Here is a 24,016-nt window from a genome sequence, read left to right on the forward strand (position 1 = left end):
ACTCTGAGCGAATACTTGTATACAAAAGAGAGTCTATATTTGTGAGAAATCTTGAGGAGGTGTGATAGAACATCTACACTTTGTGGAATCAAGGCAAAGGCGTGTCTTTGTAACTTCTTTTTGTTCATAGTGGAATCCAGCAAATAGGCTGTCAGTGAAGAAGAGTGGACGTAGGCTTGATATAAGCTAAACCACTATAAACCGCGTGTTCAATTTTCTCTTCTCTCAGTCTTACCTTGATTATCGTTTGTCTCAAATCCATCAACTGTCTAGTATTGTGCAATTATCGAAGATAATTTTTTTATATACCTATTCACCCCCCTCTAGGTACTTATACTAACAATATCACGTCCCCCTCGTCCTCCGCCTCAACTGAGGAGAAACCGTCATTGCCGCAAAGCACCTCAAAACTCCCATGACGCTGTCCATTCTCCCGCTCGCCTCGACGATTTCTTCTTCGAAATGCTGCCCGCTCACAGCATTAGGGTCGTCCGTAGGTCGTTGAAACTGAATGCAGATGATGAGGCCGCCCTTGCCCTTGCCCAGGTGTAGCTTGGTGAGGCCGACCCCACCGATGGCCGGTCACGCTACGAGTGAAAAGAAAAGGGAAAGCAAAAAAAAGAAAGGAAAAAAAAATTATTAAAATATGTCGACATTAGCACTAGTTGTGCCACTTATGACGGTCGGCATCCACAATAGTGATTTCCAACTTAAATTGGTCAAACAGATTGAATTAGTACCGATATGAAAAGATTTAAAACTAAATCAATTTAATTGAAAGGTCTATGTTGACTATGTCATGTAGGACGTTCAACTTCCAGGATAGTAATTTCCGACCTAAATTGGTTGAATAGACTAAATTGATACCAATATGAAAAGAAATTGATTCAATTGAAAAGTTTACGTTGATCGTGCCATGTACGACGATCAGCGTCCACAATAATAATTTTTTATCTAAATTGATCGGATAGATGGAATTGGTACAAATATGAAAAAAAAATCCATGATTAAATTGGTCTAATTGAAAGGTTTAGAACTAAATTAGTACTAATATAATAAATTTAATACTTTCTTTGTTCTTTTCCAACACGAAAGCATCACATCACTCTTTCTTGGGATGCACTCGATAAGCGGCAACACGCATGCGAAATTGAGGATTACAAGTTAAAAGAATCAAAATTGGATTCTTAATGCCTCCGCTGCCTTAGTCATGAGCAGTTTTAGCTTGACACATTGACCAATCGTGGAAATCGATAATGACGGATATGACTTTGTCTAAAACAAGATTACGTCGGCTATGTATATAGTATTAGTCCCATGATAGTATACGATGACATTTTTTTTTCTCGTTTTAATCAACATATTTCTTCTCACGCTCGACTGTTCATGGAGGTATTCGCAACATCGCTTTCGTGGCTAGCAAGTGGAGGAATCCTTGCATAATGGTGCGATGTCTCTCTCATTCAAAGAGAAATGCATGATGTTGACTATTGACGAGTAAAACGCCCGCTAAAGTTAATTTACAAGATTGACTTAACTATAGCGTGACACTTAATTATAGCGTGACACGACAAACTACACACTAGAAAACTAAAATGGTTTATATACAATACAATGTCTGTCCAAATAGATGATTAGAGAGAGCTATCAGAGAGAAATTTTCATCTTTTTTTTTAAAGATTTTCACGTAATTTTTGTTAATTAAAATATAAGTACACGCAACACTTCGACACATTGCTTCAAAGAATGAAAAAGCACAGAGACAGTGATGGATCACGCGGCCGTTTGCGACAATGGTAATAATTTGTCATCCTCCTGTTCTTCGACATGCGGAGGGGGCGCCGAAGCCGAAGCCGAAGCCGATGGAGGTTCTGAACGAGGTGGGGTCACCGCCATTCGTGAAGAAGACATGGCGGCGGACCAAGACGGACTACGTGGCGTCGTGGAGCGATGATCGGGATAGCGTCGTGGTTAGGGACCAGCAGGAGTTCTCGAAGTACCTCTCGCCCAAAAAAGTCGTTCACGTTTTTTTGTTTTCGGTTAAGGGGCGCGGATTGAGCTAGGAGTGTGAGTTTAACAATGGCATGTAGCGGGAGACCGTAGGACAATTCGATGCAAAGCCCAAGAGTCATGAGAAAATTTTTAAAAAATCTTAAACTTATTATACTCTTACTAATTCATTATGAATTAATTATACTAACTTAGTTCGAATATGTTCACATTTTATCAATTGAATCTATCCAACTAATTTTGGTTAGAAAGCACTAACATGAATATTGGTCATTTTATATAATATGACAAGCACTAACATGGATAATTTTTAATGATATTTACAACAAATCAAATTTTTTATTTGTTTTTCTTTTTCTTTTTTCATTTATTTTATTTGTTCTTTTTTTACAACTCTAGCTAGCGAAGTCACCGGTCGCCGAAGGACCAAATGGGTGAGGGCCTCCTCACTCTCACTCAGATCAAGGCAAGGGTTGAATCCCTAGCCAACCAAAGTTGTTAAAAAAAAAGTAAAGTAAAAAAGGGAAAAAAAATAAAAATTCAAAAATATTAATATTATTCTAAAAAATTGTCCATGTTAACATTGGTTATATCACATAAGACAGCCAACGTCCATAGTGATGGTTTTGATTAAAATTAATCAAATTGATTTAATTGACAAAATATAAAAAGATTTAGAACTCAAATGCCACAATTAAAATGTTTAAGATTGAATTAGCAAAAGTATAATACATTCAAGGCAATTTTCCTGAGAGTCATAGCCCCTATGGAGAAAATATTAGGTATTGCAATAGTCCCATGGGAAAGATTGCAACAAAAGATGGTTTTGTGAGGGAAGGTTTTGAATAAAAATAATTTGCAATTTCTCCTTCATGCAAACCTATAGGAAAAGGCCAATATGCCAAACTTTCGGCCTATCAAGTCAAAAAGTTGGGTCGAAATTCACCAACCCAAATTGACTTATTCGACTCATTAATATGCAATACAAATTTAGTGATCCATACTCACTCGACCCAACTCGGGATCTATTTCAAATAATTTCTCTTTAAATTTGGTCTTTGAAATATGGGCAACTTCATGGCCCAATTGACAGGCCCAACCCCTCCTGGAAAAAAAAACGCCCCGCAGGCCCACAGCCCAGACCAACTCTGGGCTGTTGGCCCGCGGGGCAGAAGAGGCTGAGCAGTCCGGATTTATGATCCGGCCCGCCTCAGGCCGTGATCCCTGGTCCGCGACTATCCAGTCGCGACCAGGGGATGCAGCGGTGGTGACGCAGCTCAGGCAGCTCCGGCCAAGGCACGGGAGCTCCGATCCGGTCAAGCGAGGGGAGGCGAGGACTTCCAGCTAGTCGGCGGCGCCACTCCGGTGGCCGACCGACTTGGTCGGATCTGTATGCGAGAGGGCGAAGATGGGATTTTCGGCTGGTTATTTCGTCGAGCGGGTGGAGTGCGCTAAGGATCCAAAGGAGTTTCAGCTCGGCCGAGGCCCGAGCGCGGATGCTGAGAACTAACGGATCACACTAAGATGTCAAGCAAGGAAACAGGGACGGGTAGGGGGGCCGGAGCTCACTCGAAACGGTCGAGGGAGCTCCGGCCAGCTCGGTACCACACACGCACACCAAGTGTTTGGCGAAATGCCTACATGGGTTCCAAGGAGTTGGAGGCGGTTGTGAGGGCCGGGCGACTCGCTGGCGGCCGTAGGGCGTCCCCGGTAAGCCTCTCGAGCCTTCTCCCTTCTTTTTTTCCCCCCAATTTTCCTCGGTTCCTCTCGGTTCTCTCCCTGATCTCCGTTCCCTCCCGTCTTCTCTACTGAGTTTTTCCCCCTTCTCCATCCTCCCTTTCCCTCCATTCTGTCCTCCCTTTCCCTCGGTTTTTTGCTCTGCTCTTATCTCTCTGCTCCTACTCCTGTCTTTTCTTCTTTTGCAGTTCTTGCACGCGAAGGACAGCAGGAGGGGGACGACCAGCTGTGGTGGGCCGGGCCAATGGAGAAGAAAAAGGATGCTGGGCTAGGCCTAGCGCAGGGGAAAAGAAAGGGAGACGGGCGGGGCCAAGGCAGGATCCGGCCCGACCGGACCCCTAAGCGTTTTTATCTTTATCTTTTTTATCTTTTTTGTTTTCTCTTTTGTTGTTTTGTTGTTTTTGTTTTTTTTTTTTTTTTTGTTTAAAAATAGGTGTCAACGAGGACAATTTTCTTGGAGAGTCACAGTCCCTATTAAAGAAAATATTAGGTATTGTAATAGTCCCATGGGAAAGATTGTAGCATAAGATTGTTTGGAAAAGTATGGAATAAATATAATTTGAAATTTCTCCTTTGTGCATAACTACAAGGAAAGGCCAGTATGCCAGCTTTAGGCTTGCCAAATGGGTAAGCCAAGTCAAAAATAATTCAACACAAATTGACTCATCTGACCCATTTATATGCAATATGAATCAATGATCCATACTCAACCCAACCCAATTCGGGATTCATTTCAAGTAATGTTCATCTTTAAATTGTGATATTTAAAGAATGAGCTACTCCATGGGTTTGTTGAGTTAGTGAGGGAGCTCAGGATATAGTTATGGAGAGGGGTGTGAAGGTAGTGCTGGAAGTCCGTCTCAGGCTATATATATCATGAAATGGGTTTGGGTTTTGGGTTTTGGGTTTTGGTTTTTGGTTTTTGGTTTAATATAGACAGTGAATTTTATTGTATTGGGCTTGATCAAACAGTGAATTGGTCCAATGACGTATGTGTCCCTTGGTGTCGAGCTTAAGCATGTCTCCGCTCATGAGTTTAGTTCATTCACCATCTCTGGGAATGATGAAGTGGTATCTCCTTCTTAGACACCACGAGGTGACTTCAACTTTGAAAGCTCAACAACCCATCACAAACCAGTAAATTGCAAATCCAGAAATCAAGTAGCAGAAATCAAGAAACAAAACTCAAAATCTTTCCCCAAACACGTTCGAGGGCCTGAAATCCTCCACAAAGCTGGACCAAGAATAAATTGCAAAACGAAATCAATGTCGTAAAGAACTCAAAAAAAAAACTATTCAAAGAACAAGAATTCAGAAAAGCCACAAAAACTTCAAACCCGCAAACAAAAGGAATCCAAAAGGTGGAAACCGCGATCAATGCTCAAACAACTAAGGAATTATTACTTTCTAGAAATTGGTCAAGAAAACCCACACAAAGACGCATCTGCAACTATCGCAAAAGGGCCGCGAGGAGCTCTGGACGTCCTTCTCGACGGAGTAGAGGGGGAGGACCACGTCGCCTGCTGGGGTCACCGCAGACGAAGTCAGTCCACGACGTGGGGCTGCCGTCAGAGAAAATATTATGTACACCTGTTTTGCCATGTGGGCCGTGCATAAATCCACATCGATCATCACATGGCCATAACATAATGGTGCCTACTTTTCAAATATTTTCTCTCCCCCGTTACCCCCTCTCTCCTTCTCCCTCCGGCCCTCTTCTTCACTGGCGGGCGCCAACGTTCACCTGCCCTCTCACAAGTGAGCGTCGGCATGCTCGTGGGTGAGTCAATAATGGCTGGCTAGTGACGCTGCAATCCACGGCCACAAGTGCCAAGCCTCAAAAGGGAAGAAAACAGTGAGAGAAGAGATAGAATAATGAAAGGGAGAAAAGATCTGAAAATTGGGCTCATTGTGGCCACAGAGCGACCGATGAGTGCAGGAGAAGAAGAAGAAGATGTGATGAGCTTGACTTTACTGAGTGGGTTTATAATAGACTCGCTAGACCCACTTAAACAAATTTGGCTTAAAATATGAATTTGTCACTAATATAAGGGCCGGGATCAGCTCTAGCACTACTTAGGTTCACTCTTTCCAATTCAACGAGAGACTCACTTGACACGTGTCGTATTCTCCATGGCACGAAGCACAATGACATGCACAACTGAAATACCTAATATTTTGTCGAGTATTGCATGTAGGCATTGCAAATTAGCCAATGACTTGTAGATATAGGCCCAACATGTAAATGCTACCCTTCACACCAGTTACATATGACCAAAAATTACACTTGATAGAACATTAATCATTCAATGTGCCAAATCATACCAAACACTAGTGCGGCAGATGAATGGATCGGATTATGTATTGTATGATATATAGAGGGCAGTTGGCCCAACTTTAGGAAAAAATTATTTACTTAGATGATTTGGTAGATCAGATCCAATTTATGAGGTAACAAGTCCTCATCAAAATCTACCAGTTTTAGAGAAGGATTATAGTTCTTTCTTTTGGGATTGCTGTTACAAATATGCATATCAATCGCATTTATTTTTACTTAAATTCATACATAAGCCATTATCATAGAAAATCTTCTATTGAGGAAAATAGCGCATACAGAAAAACATCACAATACACTATTCAGACAAAACCTCATCCAGCAACTTGTCCAAATTCATGGAAGATGACCCTTTTTCACTAGATGCTGCTTCTGCCATCTTCTTCCACTCCATGGCCTTGTGTCTCATTTTCTTCCCCACCTCTCCTTCCATCAACTCCCTCACAAGCCTCTCCACTTCATCTCTCTTCACATTACCATCCATCTCCAAACCAACCCCCCAATCATCACATATATACTTGCAATTCGTTGATTGGTCTCCAAACCACGGCCAACATAGCATAGGAACTCCCGCTGACAAGCTCTCGATGGTCGAGTTCCAACCACAATGCGTCAAGAAACCTCCAATTGAAGGGTGGCACAACACTCTCTCTTGGGGACACCACCCAGATAAAAAGCCTCTCTCTCTTGTTTCCTCAACAAACTCTTTAGGAAGAGTCGTTGTGTCTCCATTCACTAAGTCAGGTCTCAAGACCCACAAGAAACACCGATTACTCTTAGCCAATCCCATAGCGAATTCAACCAATTGTTGGTGCGTCATGAATGCTATACTCCCAAAGTTCACATAGATTACGGACTTTGGCTCCTTCGAGTCCAACCACCAGAGGCACTCATTGTGCTCTTCCAACAAATTGCACTCAATGTGCTTCGAGGAAAATGATTTTTCTCGAGCAATTCGATCGATCATTAAGTGAAGTGGTCCGACCGCATAAACCCTTGGGATTATTGAGGAGAGGGCCTGGAGCACATCCGGCTCAAGTTCCTCAAAGGTGTGGACAATGGTCATCGTGGCGTCATCGGTCTTGCGGCCAGTGTCAGCGATGAAGTTGAATAAAGTGTCATCGGAGCCGGAGCTTCGGAAGAAGTGAGGCATGTCGCATAGCCTCATGTTTTTCATTCCAGGGATCCAATCGATAGGGGTGTTCCCGTACCCGTTCGTCAATTGGGATTCATCTGCATGCATGCATAACCATGGAAAATCATCAAATGGCAACAAATCTAATTACAGTGAGTTTTTCTCATTTTTGAAGACATTCTAAGTCACAAATCACATACAATGCAATTCTTCGAAATTTAGGGAAAATTACCAAAAAGAGTCATAAACATATTGTATGGATGCTAATTTAATCCAAAGCATTTTAATTTAGTCAATTTAATCCGAAACCTTTGGATGATTCATCAATGTAGTTCTCCAACGAACTTTGCCAAAAAAATCACTAACGTAGACACCAATCGTCCTACATGAAACAACATGTATTGACATGGACAATTTTTGAAATTTTTTTAAAAAACTTCTGAAGTTTGCTTTGATTTTTTCTTTCATTTTTATTTTATTTTCTTTCTTTCATCTGTTCATTATAGGCTGACGACCCTCACAGGCACTACGAGGGCCATGAAGCCCTTGCCAACCACAACGAGGGGTTGCAGTCCCCGCCAAATCTAGGGTAGGTGAGGGCAACATGGCCCTTGCCCATGGCCAGCAACCTCTGCCAATGGAAGGAAATAGAAAAAAAAAGGAAAAAAATTAGAAATTTTAAAATTGCTTAGGTTGCCCATGTTAGTACCGGTTGTACCAAGTAGGACAGTTGGCATTCACATCAACAGTTTTCAGAAATTGGCTTAAAGTACTATATTAGCAAAATGTTAAAAGATTTACCTTATTGACCAAATTAAAATTATTATGATTGAATTAACATCCATATAATATGTTTAGGTTTTTTTTTAAAAATTAATATCCCCGGAAATATAATCCATCGATTTGCGCTCTTCACGTGTGACCAAAGGCATTCATATAATGATAGATGATCTGACCGAAAATTTAATTTCCGGGAGAATGGAATAATATGTAATTCCTCTTCAAGTGAAGTCTAATACTAGAATGATGAATGCATAAAGTAATTGAACTCTTACCGAAAATGCAATACCGATAACGATAAAACCTACAAAAGGAGAATTTAAGACCCACGTAGGACGAACTATGACTTGACTGTTCTGATCGAAGGCAAAGATTACTTATACATCTGTGGAGCAAAGCATCCCCTATTGTAGTAGGAGCCAGGGTGTCCTTTGAGCATCGTTCGACTAATCTTTATCGAGTGTGGCGGTTTCCCGTCCCTCACGTGTCGTGTAATCACACGCGCATGTGTTCGTAAGAATGGCCTTAAAAGAATGGACAACGTGATGATTCGAACCTTGGCCTTAAGCAAAGGAGGAGAAACGTGCACCCCTTTGGGCTAATATATAAGTTGTTTAAATTAATAGAAACTCAAACGTGTCTTACCTGTGAGTGGCGCAAGACCCATTTCTCCCAGGGCTCGCAAATGTTTCACCGCCATGAGGGCACAACCGGATATGGTGAACAAGTGTATGAGTGGAATCCCATATTTCGAAGCCGTGGGACTCGTCGCGAACGTCATGAAACCATCCGAGACGACGCAAGTCACCGGAGGGACACTCGGGTTTGAGCCCAGGCTCAACATGAGATCACCGAAGGGACCGGCCATATCGTTCCTCATCGAGTCGAAGAGCATCGGCATGTCCTGTATCGCGTCCTCATCCGAGGCAGGAAGACCATCCGGGATCGTCAGGAACTGAAAGTCGCTCAGCGTTCCATTCGTGAACTCGGGGCCTTGGGCCCTGGCCAGCCGCCGGTGGTTGAACTCGGTGTTGACGAAGGAGATGTGGAAGCCCTTGTGATGGAGGAGCTTTGCTAGCTTGAGCATGGCACCGATGTGGCTTTGTGCAGGGAAGGGAATGCAAACTGCGTGTGGCTTTGTGGCCGATTCGAATCCGGCGGAACCCATTTGTTTCTTCTCACTAGAGAATGATGACTCCAATGACATTTCAAGATGAGTTGAACTCGGCTTGGTTTAACGATCATTGAGTTGAGCCTTCTTCTTATATAACTTTGTCAAATTTTTGTCCTTACTTCGTGCGTAAATTTCCAAAAATGGGGTAGAAATATTCCATGTTGGCGTTGAGAATTAGCCTATGTGGACCACATGTATTGAGGAACAAGCCAATTTAGTCCCACCTAGTTATCTTCAAAAGCCCCGCTGAATGGAAAAACATTGTAAGAAAAGCCAAATCTTACTGATTGACCAAAAACTGTCGACCGCACATCATTTTCCCCTAGGCGGCATAGGGATATCAATAAAATGGCATAAGCCCTCTTATCTTTTCTACCTCTACTCAAATTATTGATTAATACCTAGTATTAAGGCACCCTACGAATAGAATTCACATAAGGAGAATTTAGTATATTACCATAGCATATAATATATAATTTAATTGCTCCATATCTCATTGATTCAAACTTTTAACATGATTGTAACAATATTGAATGAATAGTTCAATGGAAAAGTCCATAACTTAATTAGTATCAATACGATGAATTTAAGACTTTTTTTTAATACTTTTCCCACAAAACCGTCACGTCTCTCTTTCTTGGATGAACTCGATAAGGACACCGGACCCCTGGAGTGCCAAAAGTTGGCACAAATTGACACTTAAAGCCAAAAGTTACGAAAGTGACACTTAAGTACCAAAATCGGAGTAAAATGGATCATTTAAGTACCAATCCAATCAAAATGCTGAAGTGGCGATTTTTCGGCAAAGCAAGTGCAAAACGACGTCGTTTTGGTGCGACGTATAAAAAATTAATATAAAATTAATTAAATTAAATTTATTTAAAACATTTTAAAAAAATATTTAAAAAAAAAAGAGGCGGCTGAGGGCTTTAATATTTTAAATAAATTTAGTTATTTAATTTAATTAATTTTTATATTAATTTTTTACATTATCGCACGTAAAACGACGTTGTTTTGCACTTACTTCGTTAGAAATTGCGCATGTCAACATTTTGGCCGGATTGGCATGATCCATTTTGCTACGATTTTGGCATTTAAGTGTCACTTTCGTAACTTTTGACACTCAAGTGTCCCTTTGTGCCAACTTTTGACACTTGAAGCGATCTTTTGCCACTCGATAAGCGTCCACCTACATGCAAACTTTAGGAAAACAAGTTAGAGGAATCAAAATTGGATTCTTACGCCCTGTTTGGTAACCATCCTAACAGGGCCAAATTCTGATTTTTTTTTTTTTTTGTTTTCAGGATCAGTTTGGGAACAGAATCGCGTTTAGTAAAATTTTTGTGCCCGGGAATAGATTAGGAGTATAATCAAGAATAAAAATAAAAATAAAAATGTGATTCATGTTCCAGAATCATAAAAAGAATCAAAACCAACTATTTTCTTCTCTTTTCTTCTTCTTCAATCGCGCGATTGCTGTCCGCCGTTGTCCACCGCCGCCGGTCGCCGGCAACCGGTCGAAACAAGCTCACCGGAGGCTCGCCAAGCCAAGGTGAGGTCCGGCGAGCTCGCTAGAGGCAAGCCCAGCCACTAGCAAGGCTCGGCCTCCCTAAATTTGGCGAGGCCGAGCCTCGCCGGGGCTAGGCAAGCCTCACGGCCCGCCCCACCGGTGGCCAAGTGGGCCTCGCCCCCCCAACGAGGGCGGGGCGACCATCGGCGAGGCTCGGCCTCCCCAGGCGAGGCTCGGCCTCCCAAACTAGCGAGGCCAAGCCTTGGCGGGGTTGGGCGAGCCTCGCCTAGCTGCCGCCAAGGGCCGGCGACGCTCCGGTGAGGTCGTCGGCCTGAAGAAGAAGAAGAATAGAAAAAAAAAAAAAAAGGATTTTTAAAAATTAAAAGAAATTAATTTTGAACAGAATCAATGAGCATAGTACCAAACGTAATTTTATTTTAGAATCAGAAATTTTGGACAGTTACCAAACACTTAAAATGCTTAGAATCTATTTCCGGAACAGAATAAAAAAACAAAATAAAAAAAAAATCATTTCGATCGAATTTACTCTAGGAGCAGATTCATTACCAAATGCGCCATTAATGCGGCGTAAGAGCACGCGTTCATTTGTCAAGCGACCCACCTCCGCTGCCATTGTCATGAGTAGTTTTAGTTTGAAACATTGACCGATCGTCAAAATCGATAATGGCGGATATGGCTCGTCTAAAACAAGATCACGTCGGCTGTGTATTCAATATTAGTCCGTGATAGTATCCGATGACATTTTTCTCGTTTGACTCCACAAATTTCTTCTCGCGCTCGACTGTTTATGGATGTATTCGCATCATCGCTTTCGTGAGTTAGCAAGTTAAGGAATTCTTGCATAATGCAGCCTTGTCTCTCTCATTCAAAGAGAAACGCATGATGTTGACTATTGACTAGACTATTGACAGGTAAAACCTAACGGGGCCGCCAAAGTTGATTTACAAGATTTACTTCATTATAGCTTGAAGCGACTAGAAACCTAAAATGGATATATATATAATGCTTGCCCGAACAGGTGATTGCAGAGAACTATCAAAGAGAAATTTTTATCGTTTTTATAGACTTTGAAAGTGACTGTATGTTGGAAGATTTGTTGGTGCTATATCTTCGTCGATTCCTAATTGCACGGAACTTCATCTGGCAACGCATGATGCTGACTATTGACTTGATTATTGACAAATAAACCCTAACTGGCCCGCTAAAGTTGATTTAGAAGATTGACTTCACTATAGCTAGAAGCGACAAAGAAACCTAAAATGGGTATATACGGCGTTTGCCCAAACAGAAGATTAAAGAGAGATTCGCATCGTTTTTCTAGTCTTTCGAATTGACTGCATGTTGGAAGATTTGTTGGTGCTATATTTGCGTTGAGTGCTAGTTGCACGGAACTTCATCTGACTAGTCTTCAACTTAGTAGGCTACCAATAATGTTTATCGCTCAAAATCCACGATTGGAAGCATGATTTAAGGAACACCATGGGCGGACGGCAGAAAGTATAGTCAATGTTAAATAACATTTTATTTAAGATACCGATGCCATATTCGAGTCTAAAACTGTATTCGTTACGTTATTCGAAATGATGTAGTCAATGTGGATTTTCGCGAGAGAAATAATAAGCATAACATTACAATAGAAGATGTATTCATATTTTTTAAATTGACCCTTGGAGTTTATGTGCAAAAGTGGATTCAAAGTCTATCACGTAAATCTATCCTCCGACTAAAAGAAAAGATAAGATTGTTATATTTGTTAATTATAATATACGTACGCGCAACATTTCGACACATTTCTTCACTGACAAAGAAGTAAGAGACGGGATCGTGTGGCTGTTTGCAACAATGGTAATAACGTGTCGTCTACCTGTTCTTCGGCATGCGGAGGGGCGGCGAAGCCGATGGAGGGTCTGAACGAGGTGGGGCCACCGCCATTTCTTAAAGAAGACGTTCGAGATGGCGGAGGACTGAGACGGACTCCGTGGCGTCGTGGAGCGATGATCAGGATAGCCTCGTGGTCGAGGACCAGCACGAGTTCTCGAAGTACCTCTCCGCCCAAAAGAGTTGTTGGCGATTTTTGTTTTCGGTTAAGGGGTGAGGATTGAGCTAGGAGTGTGAGTGTAACAATGCCATCTAGCGTGAGACCATAGGAAAATTTGATGCGAAGTGAGTGAGTCACAAGAAAATTATTTAAAAAATCTTAACTTACTGTATTTTTACCAATTCGATCATAAACATTTTAACTGTGTCGATTGAGTCTTAAATCTTTTCGCATTTTATAATTGAGTATATCCGGTCAATTTTAGTTAGAAATCGCTGACATGGACATTGGCCATTTTATGTGGTACGACCAGTGTTAACTTTGACAATTTTTTGAAATATTTTTGTAAAAAATCAAAATTTTCATTTTTATTAATTTTTTTTCATTTCTTTTATTTGTTCTTTTTTTCACAACTCTAGCCGGCGAAGTCGCTAGCCACAAGTGAGGGCCAGATAGGTGAGAGCCTCCTAGCTATCGCCCAAATCAAGGAAAGGGTTGAATCCCTCATCGGCCAAAATTGTAAAAACAAAGGAAAGTAAAAAAGGGAGAAAAATAATAATCAAAAATCCAAAAACATTAAATATTATTAAAAATTGTCATTGGTAATGTCGATCATGTCACATAGGACTCAATTGGGATAATTAAAATATTTAAGACTGAAGTGGTAAAGGTATAATAGGTTTAGGGCAATTTTCCTAGAGAGTCATAGTCCCTATTAAGAAAATATTAGGTATTGTGATAGTCCCATGGGAAAGATTGCAGCAGAAGATGGTTTTGTGAGGAAAGGTTATAAATAAAAATAATTCGCAATTTCTCCTCTGTGCGGAGCTATAGGAAAAGGCAAACATGTCAGCTTTTGGCTTGTCAAACGAGTAAGTCGGATAAAAAATACTCCGATCAAAATTGACTCATTTGACCCATTAATATATAATACAAATTCAGTGATCTATACTCAACCTTACTCCACTCTGGATCCATTTCAAACAATTATTCTCTTTAAATATAGATGATGAATTTAATGTATTGGGCTTGATGAGACGATGAGTGGGTCCATTTACGACATATGTGTCCCTCAGTATCGAGCCTAAGTATGTCTCTGCTCATGGATTTAGTTCATTTGCCATCTCTGGGAATGAGGAAGCGGTATCTCCTCTTTAGACACCACAAGGTGACTCCAACCTTCAAAGCCCAACGACACTCCCGTCGCAAACCAGTAATAAATTGCAAATGCAGATATCAAGAGACAAAACTCAAAATCTTTCCCCAAACATGTTCGAGGACCTGAAATCCTCCACAAAGCCGGACCAAGAATAAATTGCAAAACGAAATCAATGTCGCAAAAAACTCCCAAAAAAAAAAAAAAAAAAACTATTCGAAGGACAAGGATTCAGAAAAGCCACAGAAACTTGAACCCCCAAACAGAAAAAATCCAAAAGGTAGAAACCGCGGTCAATGCTCAAACAGCCACGAAATTATAACTTTCTAGACATTGATCAAGAAAATCGACTCAACAACGCATCTGCAACCGTCGCAGAAGGGCCGCGAGGAGCTCTGGACATCCTCCTCGACAGAGTAGAGGGGGAAGACGACGTCAGTGCTGGGTGCATTCTCGGACGAAGTGGGGGATATTGTCGTGGAAGGGGCCTGAGGTGGGAGATGAAGAAGAAGAAGGTGTGCAATGCCTGACTTGTGTACCGAGTGAGTTTATAATAGACTCACTAAAACTCATCTGTTTTGAGCTTTTCACTTTAGAACCAATTAAAACCTGCAATTGTAACTTATAGTGACCCATGTATGACTCACTTAAATAAATCTAGCTTAAAAGATAAATCTGTGACTTATTTTAGCGACGGTGATCAGCTCTAATACTACCTAGATTCAATCTTTCCAATTCAACAAGAGACTCACCTGATATGTGTTGTACTCTCAATGGCACAAAGCACAATGACATGACACTACTAAAGTACCTAATATTTTATTAAAGATGCATTTAGTAATCATTCTCCTCTTAAAAATAATTTCTAATAAAAAATTATTCTTTTTTATTCTACACCTATGAATAATTGCTAAGCATTTAAAAGACGCTTGATAATTGCCCAAAAATTTTATTCTCAAAATAGAAATGCATTTGATACCGTCTTTAAAATTTCTAATTCAAACCATTTTCTTTTAATGTTTTAGTATTTTTCTCTTCTTCTTTTTCTTTTCTTTCCCTTTTCTTCAAGCTTTGGCCAGTCGCCGATCTCGGGATGACTGGCAACGGGCCAGACGAGGGCTAACAACCTCGTCAAAGCATTGTTGGCCCTTGGCGAGGCCACGCGTCATCGGCTAAGCCTTGCCCAGCCAAGCGAGGCTCACGTTGATGGCTGGCGAGCCTCCAGTGAGCTCGCCAAACCTTGTCCAACCGATCGGCAACGACTGACGACAATGGACAGTAGTGGCAACGGCAGCCGATGGCGACAACAATGAAAGAAGAAAGAAGGAAGAAGAACAAGAAGAAAAGAAGAAGAGAAAAAAGAAATTTGGGTTGGCTTGTTTCTGGAATTATTCCCGAAAACAAGAAGCAACTTTTTTTACCTCTTGATTTTGTTCCAAATCTATTCTTAAGAATAAATTTGTTCTCAAGGACAAAATAATTTAACAAATGGATTTCTATTCCAAATCTATTCCTGAGAACAAAAAAATAGAATTGGTTACTATTTGGCAAGTTGCCAAACGAGTCCTAAGTATTGCATGTTGATATAGCAAATTAGCCAATGATTGATAGATATAGACCCAACGTGTAAACGCAACCCTTCATATGTCGGTACACGTGCAATGATGTCTCACTCCACATGAACCACATGGTTCACGAGTTACATTTGTCTCAAAAATTACACCTCATGGAATATCAATCATTCGATGTGCCAAATCATGCCAAGCACCATGCTAGTACAACATATGAATGAGTTGGATTATATCTTGTATAATGTACAAAAGGCAATTGGCCAAGCTTTAGTAAAAATTGTACTTAGATGACCAGGTCAAACAAATCCCACTTTCAAGGTAACAAATCCTTGTTGAAATCTATCAATTTAAGGGAAGGATTATATTTCTTTCTTTCCAGATTGGTGTTATAAATATAAATATCACTCAGATTTATTTTTACTTAAATTCATACATGAGCGATTATCATAGAAAGTCTTCTATTAAAGAAATCAAAGCGCATATAGAAAAACATCACATTACACACTATTTAGACAAAACCTCATCCAGCAACTTGTCCAAATTCAGGGAAGATGGCCCTTTTGCACCAATTGCTTCTTCCGCCATCCTCTTCCACTCCATGGCCTTGCTTCTCATTTTCTTCCCCACCTCTCCTTCCGTCAACTCCCTTACAAGCCACTCCACTTCATCTCTCTTCACATTGCTGTCAATCTCCAACCCAGCCCCCCAATCATCGCATATATACTTGCAGTTCGTCAGTTGGTCTCTGAAGCATGGCCAATACAACATTAGAACTTCGGCTGACAAGCTCTCGATGGTTGAGTTCCAACCACAGTGTGTCAAGATTCCTCCGATTGAAGGGTGGTACAACACTCTCTCTTGAGGGCACCACCCAAATAAAAAGCCTATCTCCCTTGTTTCCTCGACAAACTCTTCGGGAAAAATGGCAATGTCTCCATTCGTTGAGTCAAGCCTCAAGACCCACAAGAAACATTGATTGCTATCAGCCAATCCCATCGCAAATTCAACCAACTGTGGGGGTGTCATGAAAGCTATACTTCCAAAGTTCACATAGATCATGGACTCCCGAGTCCAACCATTGGAGGCACCCATCGTGCTCTTCTAAGAGATTGCACTCAATGTGCTTTGAGACAATTCATCTCGAGCAATTCGATCAATCATTAGGTGGAGTGATCCGATTGTGCAAACCTTAGGGATCATTGAAGAGAGGGTGCAAAACACATCCGACTCAAGCACCTTAAAGGTGTGGACAATGGTCGCCGCGGCATCACCTGTCCTGTCAATAGCATCGGCTGTGAAGTTGGACGAGGTGTGGTCAGAGCCAGTGATTCGGAAAAAGTTGGGCAAGTCACGCAGCCTCATGTTCTTCATTCCCGGAATCCAGTCGATAGGGTGTTCCCATACACATTCATCAATTGCGATTCGTTTGCATGCATGCATATCCATACAAAATCATAAAAAACAAATTCAATTACGGTGCTTTTCCTCCTTACTGAATGCATACTAAGTCACAGATCATATGTCATGCAATCTTGGAGATATATTGCATAGATTTGTCGGCTAAATGTCAAATGGGTAAGCCGGGTCAAAAATAATCCAACCCAAATTGACTCGACCCATTTATATGTAATACAAATCAATGATCCATACTCAACCCAACTTGACTCAAGATCCATTTCAAGTAATGTTCATCTTTAAATCATGGTCTTTAAAGAATGAGCTACTCCATGAGTTCATTGAGTTAGTGAGGGAGCTCAAGGGTCTAGCTATGGACAGGGGTGTGAAGGTGGTGGTGAAAGTCCGTCCCGGGCTATCTATATATATATATATCATGAAATGGGTTTGGGTTTTCGTTTTTGGCTTAATATAGATGATGAATTTTAATGTATTGGGCTTGATCAAACAATGAATTGGTCCATTTATGACGTATGTGTCCCTAAAGTGTCGAGCTTAAGTATGTCTCTGCTCGTGAGTTTAGTTCATTCGCCACTTCTGGGAATGATGACGTATATGTCCCTAAAGTGTCGAGCTTAAGTATGTCTCTGCTCCTGAGTTTAGTTCATTCGCCATCTCTGGGAATGATGAAGTGGTATCTCCTCTCTAGACCCCACGAGGTGATTCCAACCTTCAAAGCCTAACAACACACCCATCACAAACCAGTAAATTGCAAATCCAGAAATCAAGAAACAAAACTCAAAATCTTTCCCCAAACACGTTCGAGGGCCTGAATCCTCCAAAGCCGGACCAAGAATAAATTACAAAACGAAATCGATGTCGTAAAAAACTCAAAAAACCCTATTCAGAGAACAAGAATTCAGAAAAGCCACAAAAACTTCAACCCAAAAACAAAAGGAATCCGAAAGGTAGAAACCGTGATCAATGCTCAAAGAGCCACCAAAATTATTACTTTCTAGAAATTTATCAAGAAAACCCACACAACGACGCATCTGCAACAGTCGCAAAAGGGCCGCGAGGAGCTCCGGACGTCCTCGTCTACGGAGTAGGGGGGAAGGACCACGTCGCCTGCTGGGGTCACCACAGACGAAGTCAGTCCACGACGTGGGGCTGCTGTCAAAGAAAATATTATGTACACCCTTTTTGCCAGTTTTGGCATTTGGGCCGTGCAAAAATCCACATTAATCGTCACGTGGCCATAATGGTGCCCACTTTTCAAATCTTCTCTCCCCGTTACCCCCTCTCTCCTTCTCCCTCCAGCCCCCTCCTTCACTGCGCCAACGTTCGCCTGCCCTCTCCCTAACTTGAGCCCGACCTCTACGCCTCCTCCACTGTCGCCACTGATGGAGTCGTGTCACTCGTGAGCTAGTCGTCTATGGCTAGCCAGTGAGATTTTTCAAAAGAATCCCTTCTTCATCTATGGTTGATGGGAAAGATGGATACACAGGGGATCAATAGCATGCCCAAACGATGCTGACAATAACCATGGATGAGCGTCGCAATGCTCGTGATGAGTCAATAATGGCTGGCTGGTGACACTGCAATCCATGGCCACAAGTGTCATCCACGGCCTCAAAAGGCAAAAAAAACTAAAGAAAACAGTGAGATGAGATAGAGTAACGGAGAAGAGAGAGAAGATCTAAAAATCGTGCTCGTTATGGCCACATAGTAATCAATGAGTGGACATATACACGGCTCACGTGGCAAAACTGTTGTACCTAATATTTTCTTCTACCGTCAGCGACGTCGTAATCTTGAGGTTAAGCGCATTCTTGGATGAAGCAACGGACATCATTGTAAGAGGGTCCTAAGGTGGGAAATGAAGAAGAAGAAGAAGAATGGATGAAGCAACGGACATCATTGCAAGAGGGGCCTCAGGTGGGAAATAACGCGATTGACCTGTTTTTTTTTTTTTTTTTTTTTTTTTTTGGTCGGAGATTGACCTGTTTACTGAGTGGGTTTATAATAGACTCATTAAAACTTTTCTGTTTTGGGCTTTTCACTTTAGAACCCACTAAGACCTGTATTTAAAATTTAATGTGACTTGTATATGACCCACTTAAACAAATTTGGCTTAAAATATGAATTTGTGACTAATTATCAGCCTTAGTACTACCTGGGTTCAATCTTTCCAATTCACAAAAGACTCACTTGACATGTGTCGTATTCTCCATGGCACAACTGAAGTACCTAATATCTTGTCGAGTATTGCACGTAGGCGTTGCAAATTAGCCAATGGCTTATAGATATAGGCCCAACATGTAAATGCAACCTTCATATGTCAGTACACGTGCAATGATGTCTCACTCTGCACAAATCACATGGTTCACCAATTACATTTGACAAAATATCACCCCTGATGGAACATCAGTCAATCAATGTGCCAAATCATACCAAACGCTATCGTAGGGTGGTAGATGAAATATATAGAAGGCAGTTGGCAAACTTTAGGAAAAATTGTATACTTAGATGATCCGGTAGATCGGATCCAATTTATGAGGTAAAAATTGTTGTCGAAATCTACCAATTTTAGAGAAGGATTATATTTTTTTCTTTTCATATTGTTGTTACAAATATGAATATCAATCACATTTATTTTTACTTAAATTTATACATAAGCCATTATCATAGAAAGTCTTCTATGAGGAAAAGATAGCGCATACAGAAAAACATCACATTAAACTATTGAGATAAAACCTCGTCCAACAACTTGTCCAAATTCATGAAAGATGACCCTTTTTCACTGGATGCTGCTTCTGCCCTCTCTTTCCACTCCATGGCCTTGCGTCTCATTTTCTTCCCTACCTGTCCTTCCATCAACTCCCTCACAAGCCTCTCCACTTCATCTCTCTTCACATTAGCATCCATCTCCAAACCAACCCCCCAATCATCACATATATACTTGCAATTCGTTAGTTGGTCTGCAAAGCACGGCCAACATAGCATAGGAACCCCAGCCGACAAGCTCTCGATGGTCGAGTTCCAACCACAGTGCGTCAAGAACCCTCCAATTGAAGGGTGGCACAACACCCTCTCTTGCGGGCACCACCCAGATAAAAAGCCTCTCTCTCTTGTTTTCTCAACAAACTCTTTAGGAAGAGTTGTCGTGTCTCCATTCACTGAGTCAGGCCTGAAGACCCACAAGAAACATTGATTGCTATTAGCCAGCCCTATCGCGAATTCAACCAATTGTTGGTGCGACATGAACGCGATACTCCCAAAGTTCACATAAATCACAGATTTGGGCTCCTTCGAGTCCAACCAGCGAAGGCACTCATTGTGCTCTTCCAACAGATTGCACTCAATGTGCCTCGAGGCGAATACTTTTTCTCGAGCAATTTGATCAATCATTAGGTGGAGTGGTCCAATTGCATAAACCCTTGGGATCATTGAGGAGAGAGCTTGTAGCACATCCGGCTCAAGCGCCTCGAAGGTGTGGACAATGGTCATCGTGGCGTCATCGGTCTTATGGCCGGAATCGATGGTGAAGTTGATTAAAGTGTCATCGGAGCTGGAGACTCGGAAGAAGTGAGGCATGTCACGCAGCCTCATGTTTTTCATTCCAGGGATCCAATCGATAGGGGTGTTCCCATGCCCACTCGTCAATTGGAATTCATCTGCATGCATGCATATCCGTGCAAAATCATCAAATGGCAAAAATCTAATTACGGCGAGTTTTTCTCATTTTTTGAAGGCATTCTAAGTCAAAAATCACATACAATGCAAGTCTTCAAAATTTAGGAAAATTATCAAAAAGAGTCATAAATGTATTATATGGATGTCAATTTAATCTGAAACATTTTAATTTTGTAAATTTAATCCGAAACCTTTTAACGATTCGTCAATGTAGTTCTCTCGGCCAACTTTAGTAAAAAATCACTGATGTAGACACCAGCCATTCTACATGAAATGACCTATATCAATGTGGATAATTTTTAAAATTTTAAAAAAAAATTCTAAATTTTGTTTTGATTTTTTCTTTCCTTTTCATTTTATTTTCTTTCTTTCATCCGTTCATTGTAGGCCAACGACCCTCACAGACACTACGAGGGCTGTGAAGCCCTTGCCAACCATAGTGAGGGGTTGCAGTCCTCGCCAAATCTAGGGCAAGTGAGGGCAATGTGGTCCTTGCCTATGGCCAGCAACCCCAACCAATGGAAGGAAATAAAAAAAAAATTAAAGAAAAAAGAAAGAAAAAATTTAGAAATATTTCTAAATTGACATTATGGTAGGAGACGGGGTGTCCTCTGAGCATCGTTCGACTGATCTTTATCGAGTGTGGCAGTTTCCGTCCCTCACGTGTTGTGTAATCACTGAAGACGCGCAAGTGTTCGTAAGAATGGCCTTAAAAGAGTAGAAAATGTGATGATTCGAACCTTGGCCTTAAGCAGAGAAGGAGAAACGTGCACCCCTTTGGGCTAATAAATAAGTTGTTTAAATTAATAGAAACTCAAACGTGTCTTACCTATAAGCGGCGCAAGACCCTTTTCTCCCAGGGCTCGCAAGTGTTTCACCGCCATGAGGGCACAACCGGGTATAGTGAACAAGTGTATGAGCGGAATCCCATATTTCGAAGCCACGGGACTCGTCGCGAACGTCATGAAACCGTCCGAAACGATGCAAGTCACCGGAGGGAGACTCGGGTTCGAGCCCAGGCTCAAGACGAGATCGCCGAAGGGCCGGCCATATTATTCCTCGTCGAGTTGATGAGCATCGGCAAGTCCTGTATCGCGTCCTCGTCCGAAGGAGGAAGACCATCCGGGATTGTCAGGAACTGAAAGTCGCTCAGCGTTCCATTCGTGAACTCGGGGCCTCGGGCCCTCACGAGCCGCCGGTGGTTGAACTCAGTGTTGACGAAGGAGATGTGGAAGCCCTTGTGATGGAGGAGCTTTGCTAGCTTGAGCATGGCGCCGATGTGGCTTTGTGCAGGGTAGGAAATGCAAACCGCGTGTGGCTTTGTGGCCGATTCGAATCCGGCGGAACCCATTTGGTTCTTCTCACTAGAGAATGATGACTCCAATGACATTTCAAGATGAGTTGAACTCGGCTTGGTTTGACAATCATTAAGTCGAGCTTTCTTCTTATATAACTTCGTCAATTTTTTGTCTTCACTTTGTGCGTAAATTTCCAAGTAATTTTGGCGTTGAGAATTAGCCTCCTTCCACATAGACCACATGACTTGAGTAACCAGCCAATTTAGTCCCACTTAGTTGTCTCCAAGAGCCCCGCCAAATGAAAAAACATTGAAAGAACCCCAAAATCTTTGCTAATTGACCAAAAACTGTTGACAGCACATCATTTTCTCCTAGGCGGCATACGGAGATATCAATAAAATGACATAAGCCCTTTTATCTTTTCTACCTCTACTCAAATGATTGAATTAATACCTAGTACTAAGGTACCTGTGTGAGAGATTATAGAAGTCCCATGTGGAGAATTAAATATATTAACAGAGCATAGGATACGTAATTTAATTACTGCGACTTTTGTCATGATTGTAATAATATTGGATAAATAGTCTAATTGAAAAGTGTATGATTGAATTTGTATTAATACAATGAATTTTAAACTTTTCTTATTTATTTTTTCCACGAAAGCGCTTTCTTGGATGCACTAAATATGTGACCACCCGCATGCGGAATTGAGGAAAAAGTAAGAGAATTCAAAATTGGATTCTTAATGCGGTGTAAGAGCACGTGTAATTTATTTTTCAAGCCTCCGCCGCCATTATCATGAGCAGTTTTAGTTTGAAACATCGACCGATCGTCGAAGTCAATAATGATGGAAATAGCTCGTCTAAAACAAGATCACGTTGGCTGTGTATCTGATGACATATTTTTCTCGTTTGAATCCAGAAATTTCTTCTCGCGCTCGACTGTTTATGGATGTGTTCGCATCATCGCCTTCGTGAAATCCGTGGGTAGCAGGTTAAGAAATCCTTGCATAAAGCAGCGTTGTCTCTCGCATTCGAAAAGAAACGCATGATGTTGACTATTGACTGACTATTGACGGGTAAACCCTAATTGGCCCGCTAAAGTTTAATCACAAGATTGGCTTCATTATAGCTTGAAGCGACAAATGATAGATTAGAAACTTAAAATGGGTATATACAATGCTTGCCCGAAAAGATGATTAGAGAGAGCCATCAGAGAAATTTTCATCATTTTTCTAGACTTTCAAACTGACCGCATGATGGAAGATCTGTTGGCACTATATTTTCGTCGATTCCTAATTACATGGAACTTCATCTACCTAGTCTTCTATTTAGTGGATTATCAGTATGGATCAAAGGTGTAAATAATCCGGGTGGGTGGTTCCTATCTTAAAACCAGAAACAGTCCAGTAAGGATGGATTACAAAAAACTAAAACCGGGAACCGCCTATTAGATGTGTTCGCATCATCGCTCTCGTGAAATTCGTGGGTAGCAAGTTAAGAAATCCCTAGCATAAAGCAGCGTTGTCTCTGTCATTCAAAGAGAAACGCATGATGTTGACTATTGGCTTGAGCATGGCACCGATGTGGCTCTGTGCAGGGCTGGGAATGCAAACTGCATGTGGCTTCGCGGCTGATTCGGATCCAGCGGAATCCATTTGTTTCTTGTCACTAGAGGATGATGACTCCAATGACATTTCAAGATGAGTTGAACTCGGCTTGGTTTAACAATTACAGAGTTGAGCTTCCCTTGTTATACAACATCGTCAATTTTTTTGTCCTTTGTGCGTAAATTTCTAAGTATGGCAAACTCGAGAGAAGTTGTCATATTTAGTTTCATTTCATCTCCTTGTTTCTTTTGTCCCCTAATTAAATAAAGATCACATACATAGACATCAGGTCATGTTTGTTTAGGTGACGCATATTTTGTCGAATTCTGAACAATTATTCTCATTTCCAGTTAATGTAAACATATTCATATTATATCATCAAGCTGATTAAGCATTTTCATTCATAGATTATATGCATTTCTTCTCAAGTGACTTGTAAGTGATACCGTGTTAGTATGTCACATGATCCACCTTACATACTAGATTTTCCTTCTTTCATTGATACCCAATTGGCTATTTTGTGAGGGTAGAAATATGCCATACTAGCGTTG

The 24,016-nt window shown here is 41.3% G+C and overlaps 3 protein-coding genes across 3 annotated transcripts; all 3 read right to left on the reverse strand.

Annotated features, from left to right (window-relative positions):
• Window positions 1-6,266: 6,266 nt before the first annotated feature.
• On the reverse strand, window positions 6,267-9,219 carry LOC104450343 (7-deoxyloganetin glucosyltransferase). The gene is made up of 2 exons (XM_010064859.3): window positions 8,643-9,219; window positions 6,267-7,315 (listed from the first exon to the last, which is right to left on the reverse strand). Exons 1-2 carry the CDS (start codon window positions 9,202-9,204, stop codon window positions 6,381-6,383), a joined length of 1,497 nt encoding a protein of 498 aa, XP_010063161.2. The 5' UTR covers window positions 9,205-9,219; the 3' UTR covers window positions 6,267-6,380.
• Window positions 9,220-15,971: 6,752 nt separating this feature from the next.
• LOC104452143 (7-deoxyloganetin glucosyltransferase-like) lies at window positions 15,972-16,838 on the reverse strand. Its single transcript, XM_018875636.1, has 2 exons — window positions 16,656-16,838; window positions 15,972-16,568 (listed from the first exon to the last, which is right to left on the reverse strand). Exons 1-2 carry the CDS (start codon window positions 16,836-16,838, stop codon window positions 15,972-15,974), a joined length of 780 nt encoding a protein of 259 aa, XP_018731181.1.
• Window positions 16,839-19,557: 2,719 nt separating this feature from the next.
• Window positions 19,558-21,948, reverse strand: LOC104450344 (7-deoxyloganetin glucosyltransferase). The gene is given in 3 exon segments (XM_010064860.3): window positions 19,558-20,539; window positions 21,388-21,606; window positions 21,609-21,948. Coding segments are annotated over 3 exon segments (1,494 nt in total). The 3' UTR covers window positions 19,558-19,604.
• Window positions 21,949-24,016: the final 2,068 nt, after the last annotated feature.

This window comes from Eucalyptus grandis, chromosome 6 (genome assembly GCF_016545825.1).
Source record: "Eucalyptus grandis isolate ANBG69807.140 chromosome 6, ASM1654582v1, whole genome shotgun sequence".
Taxonomy (NCBI): domain Eukaryota; kingdom Viridiplantae; phylum Streptophyta; class Magnoliopsida; order Myrtales; family Myrtaceae; genus Eucalyptus; species Eucalyptus grandis.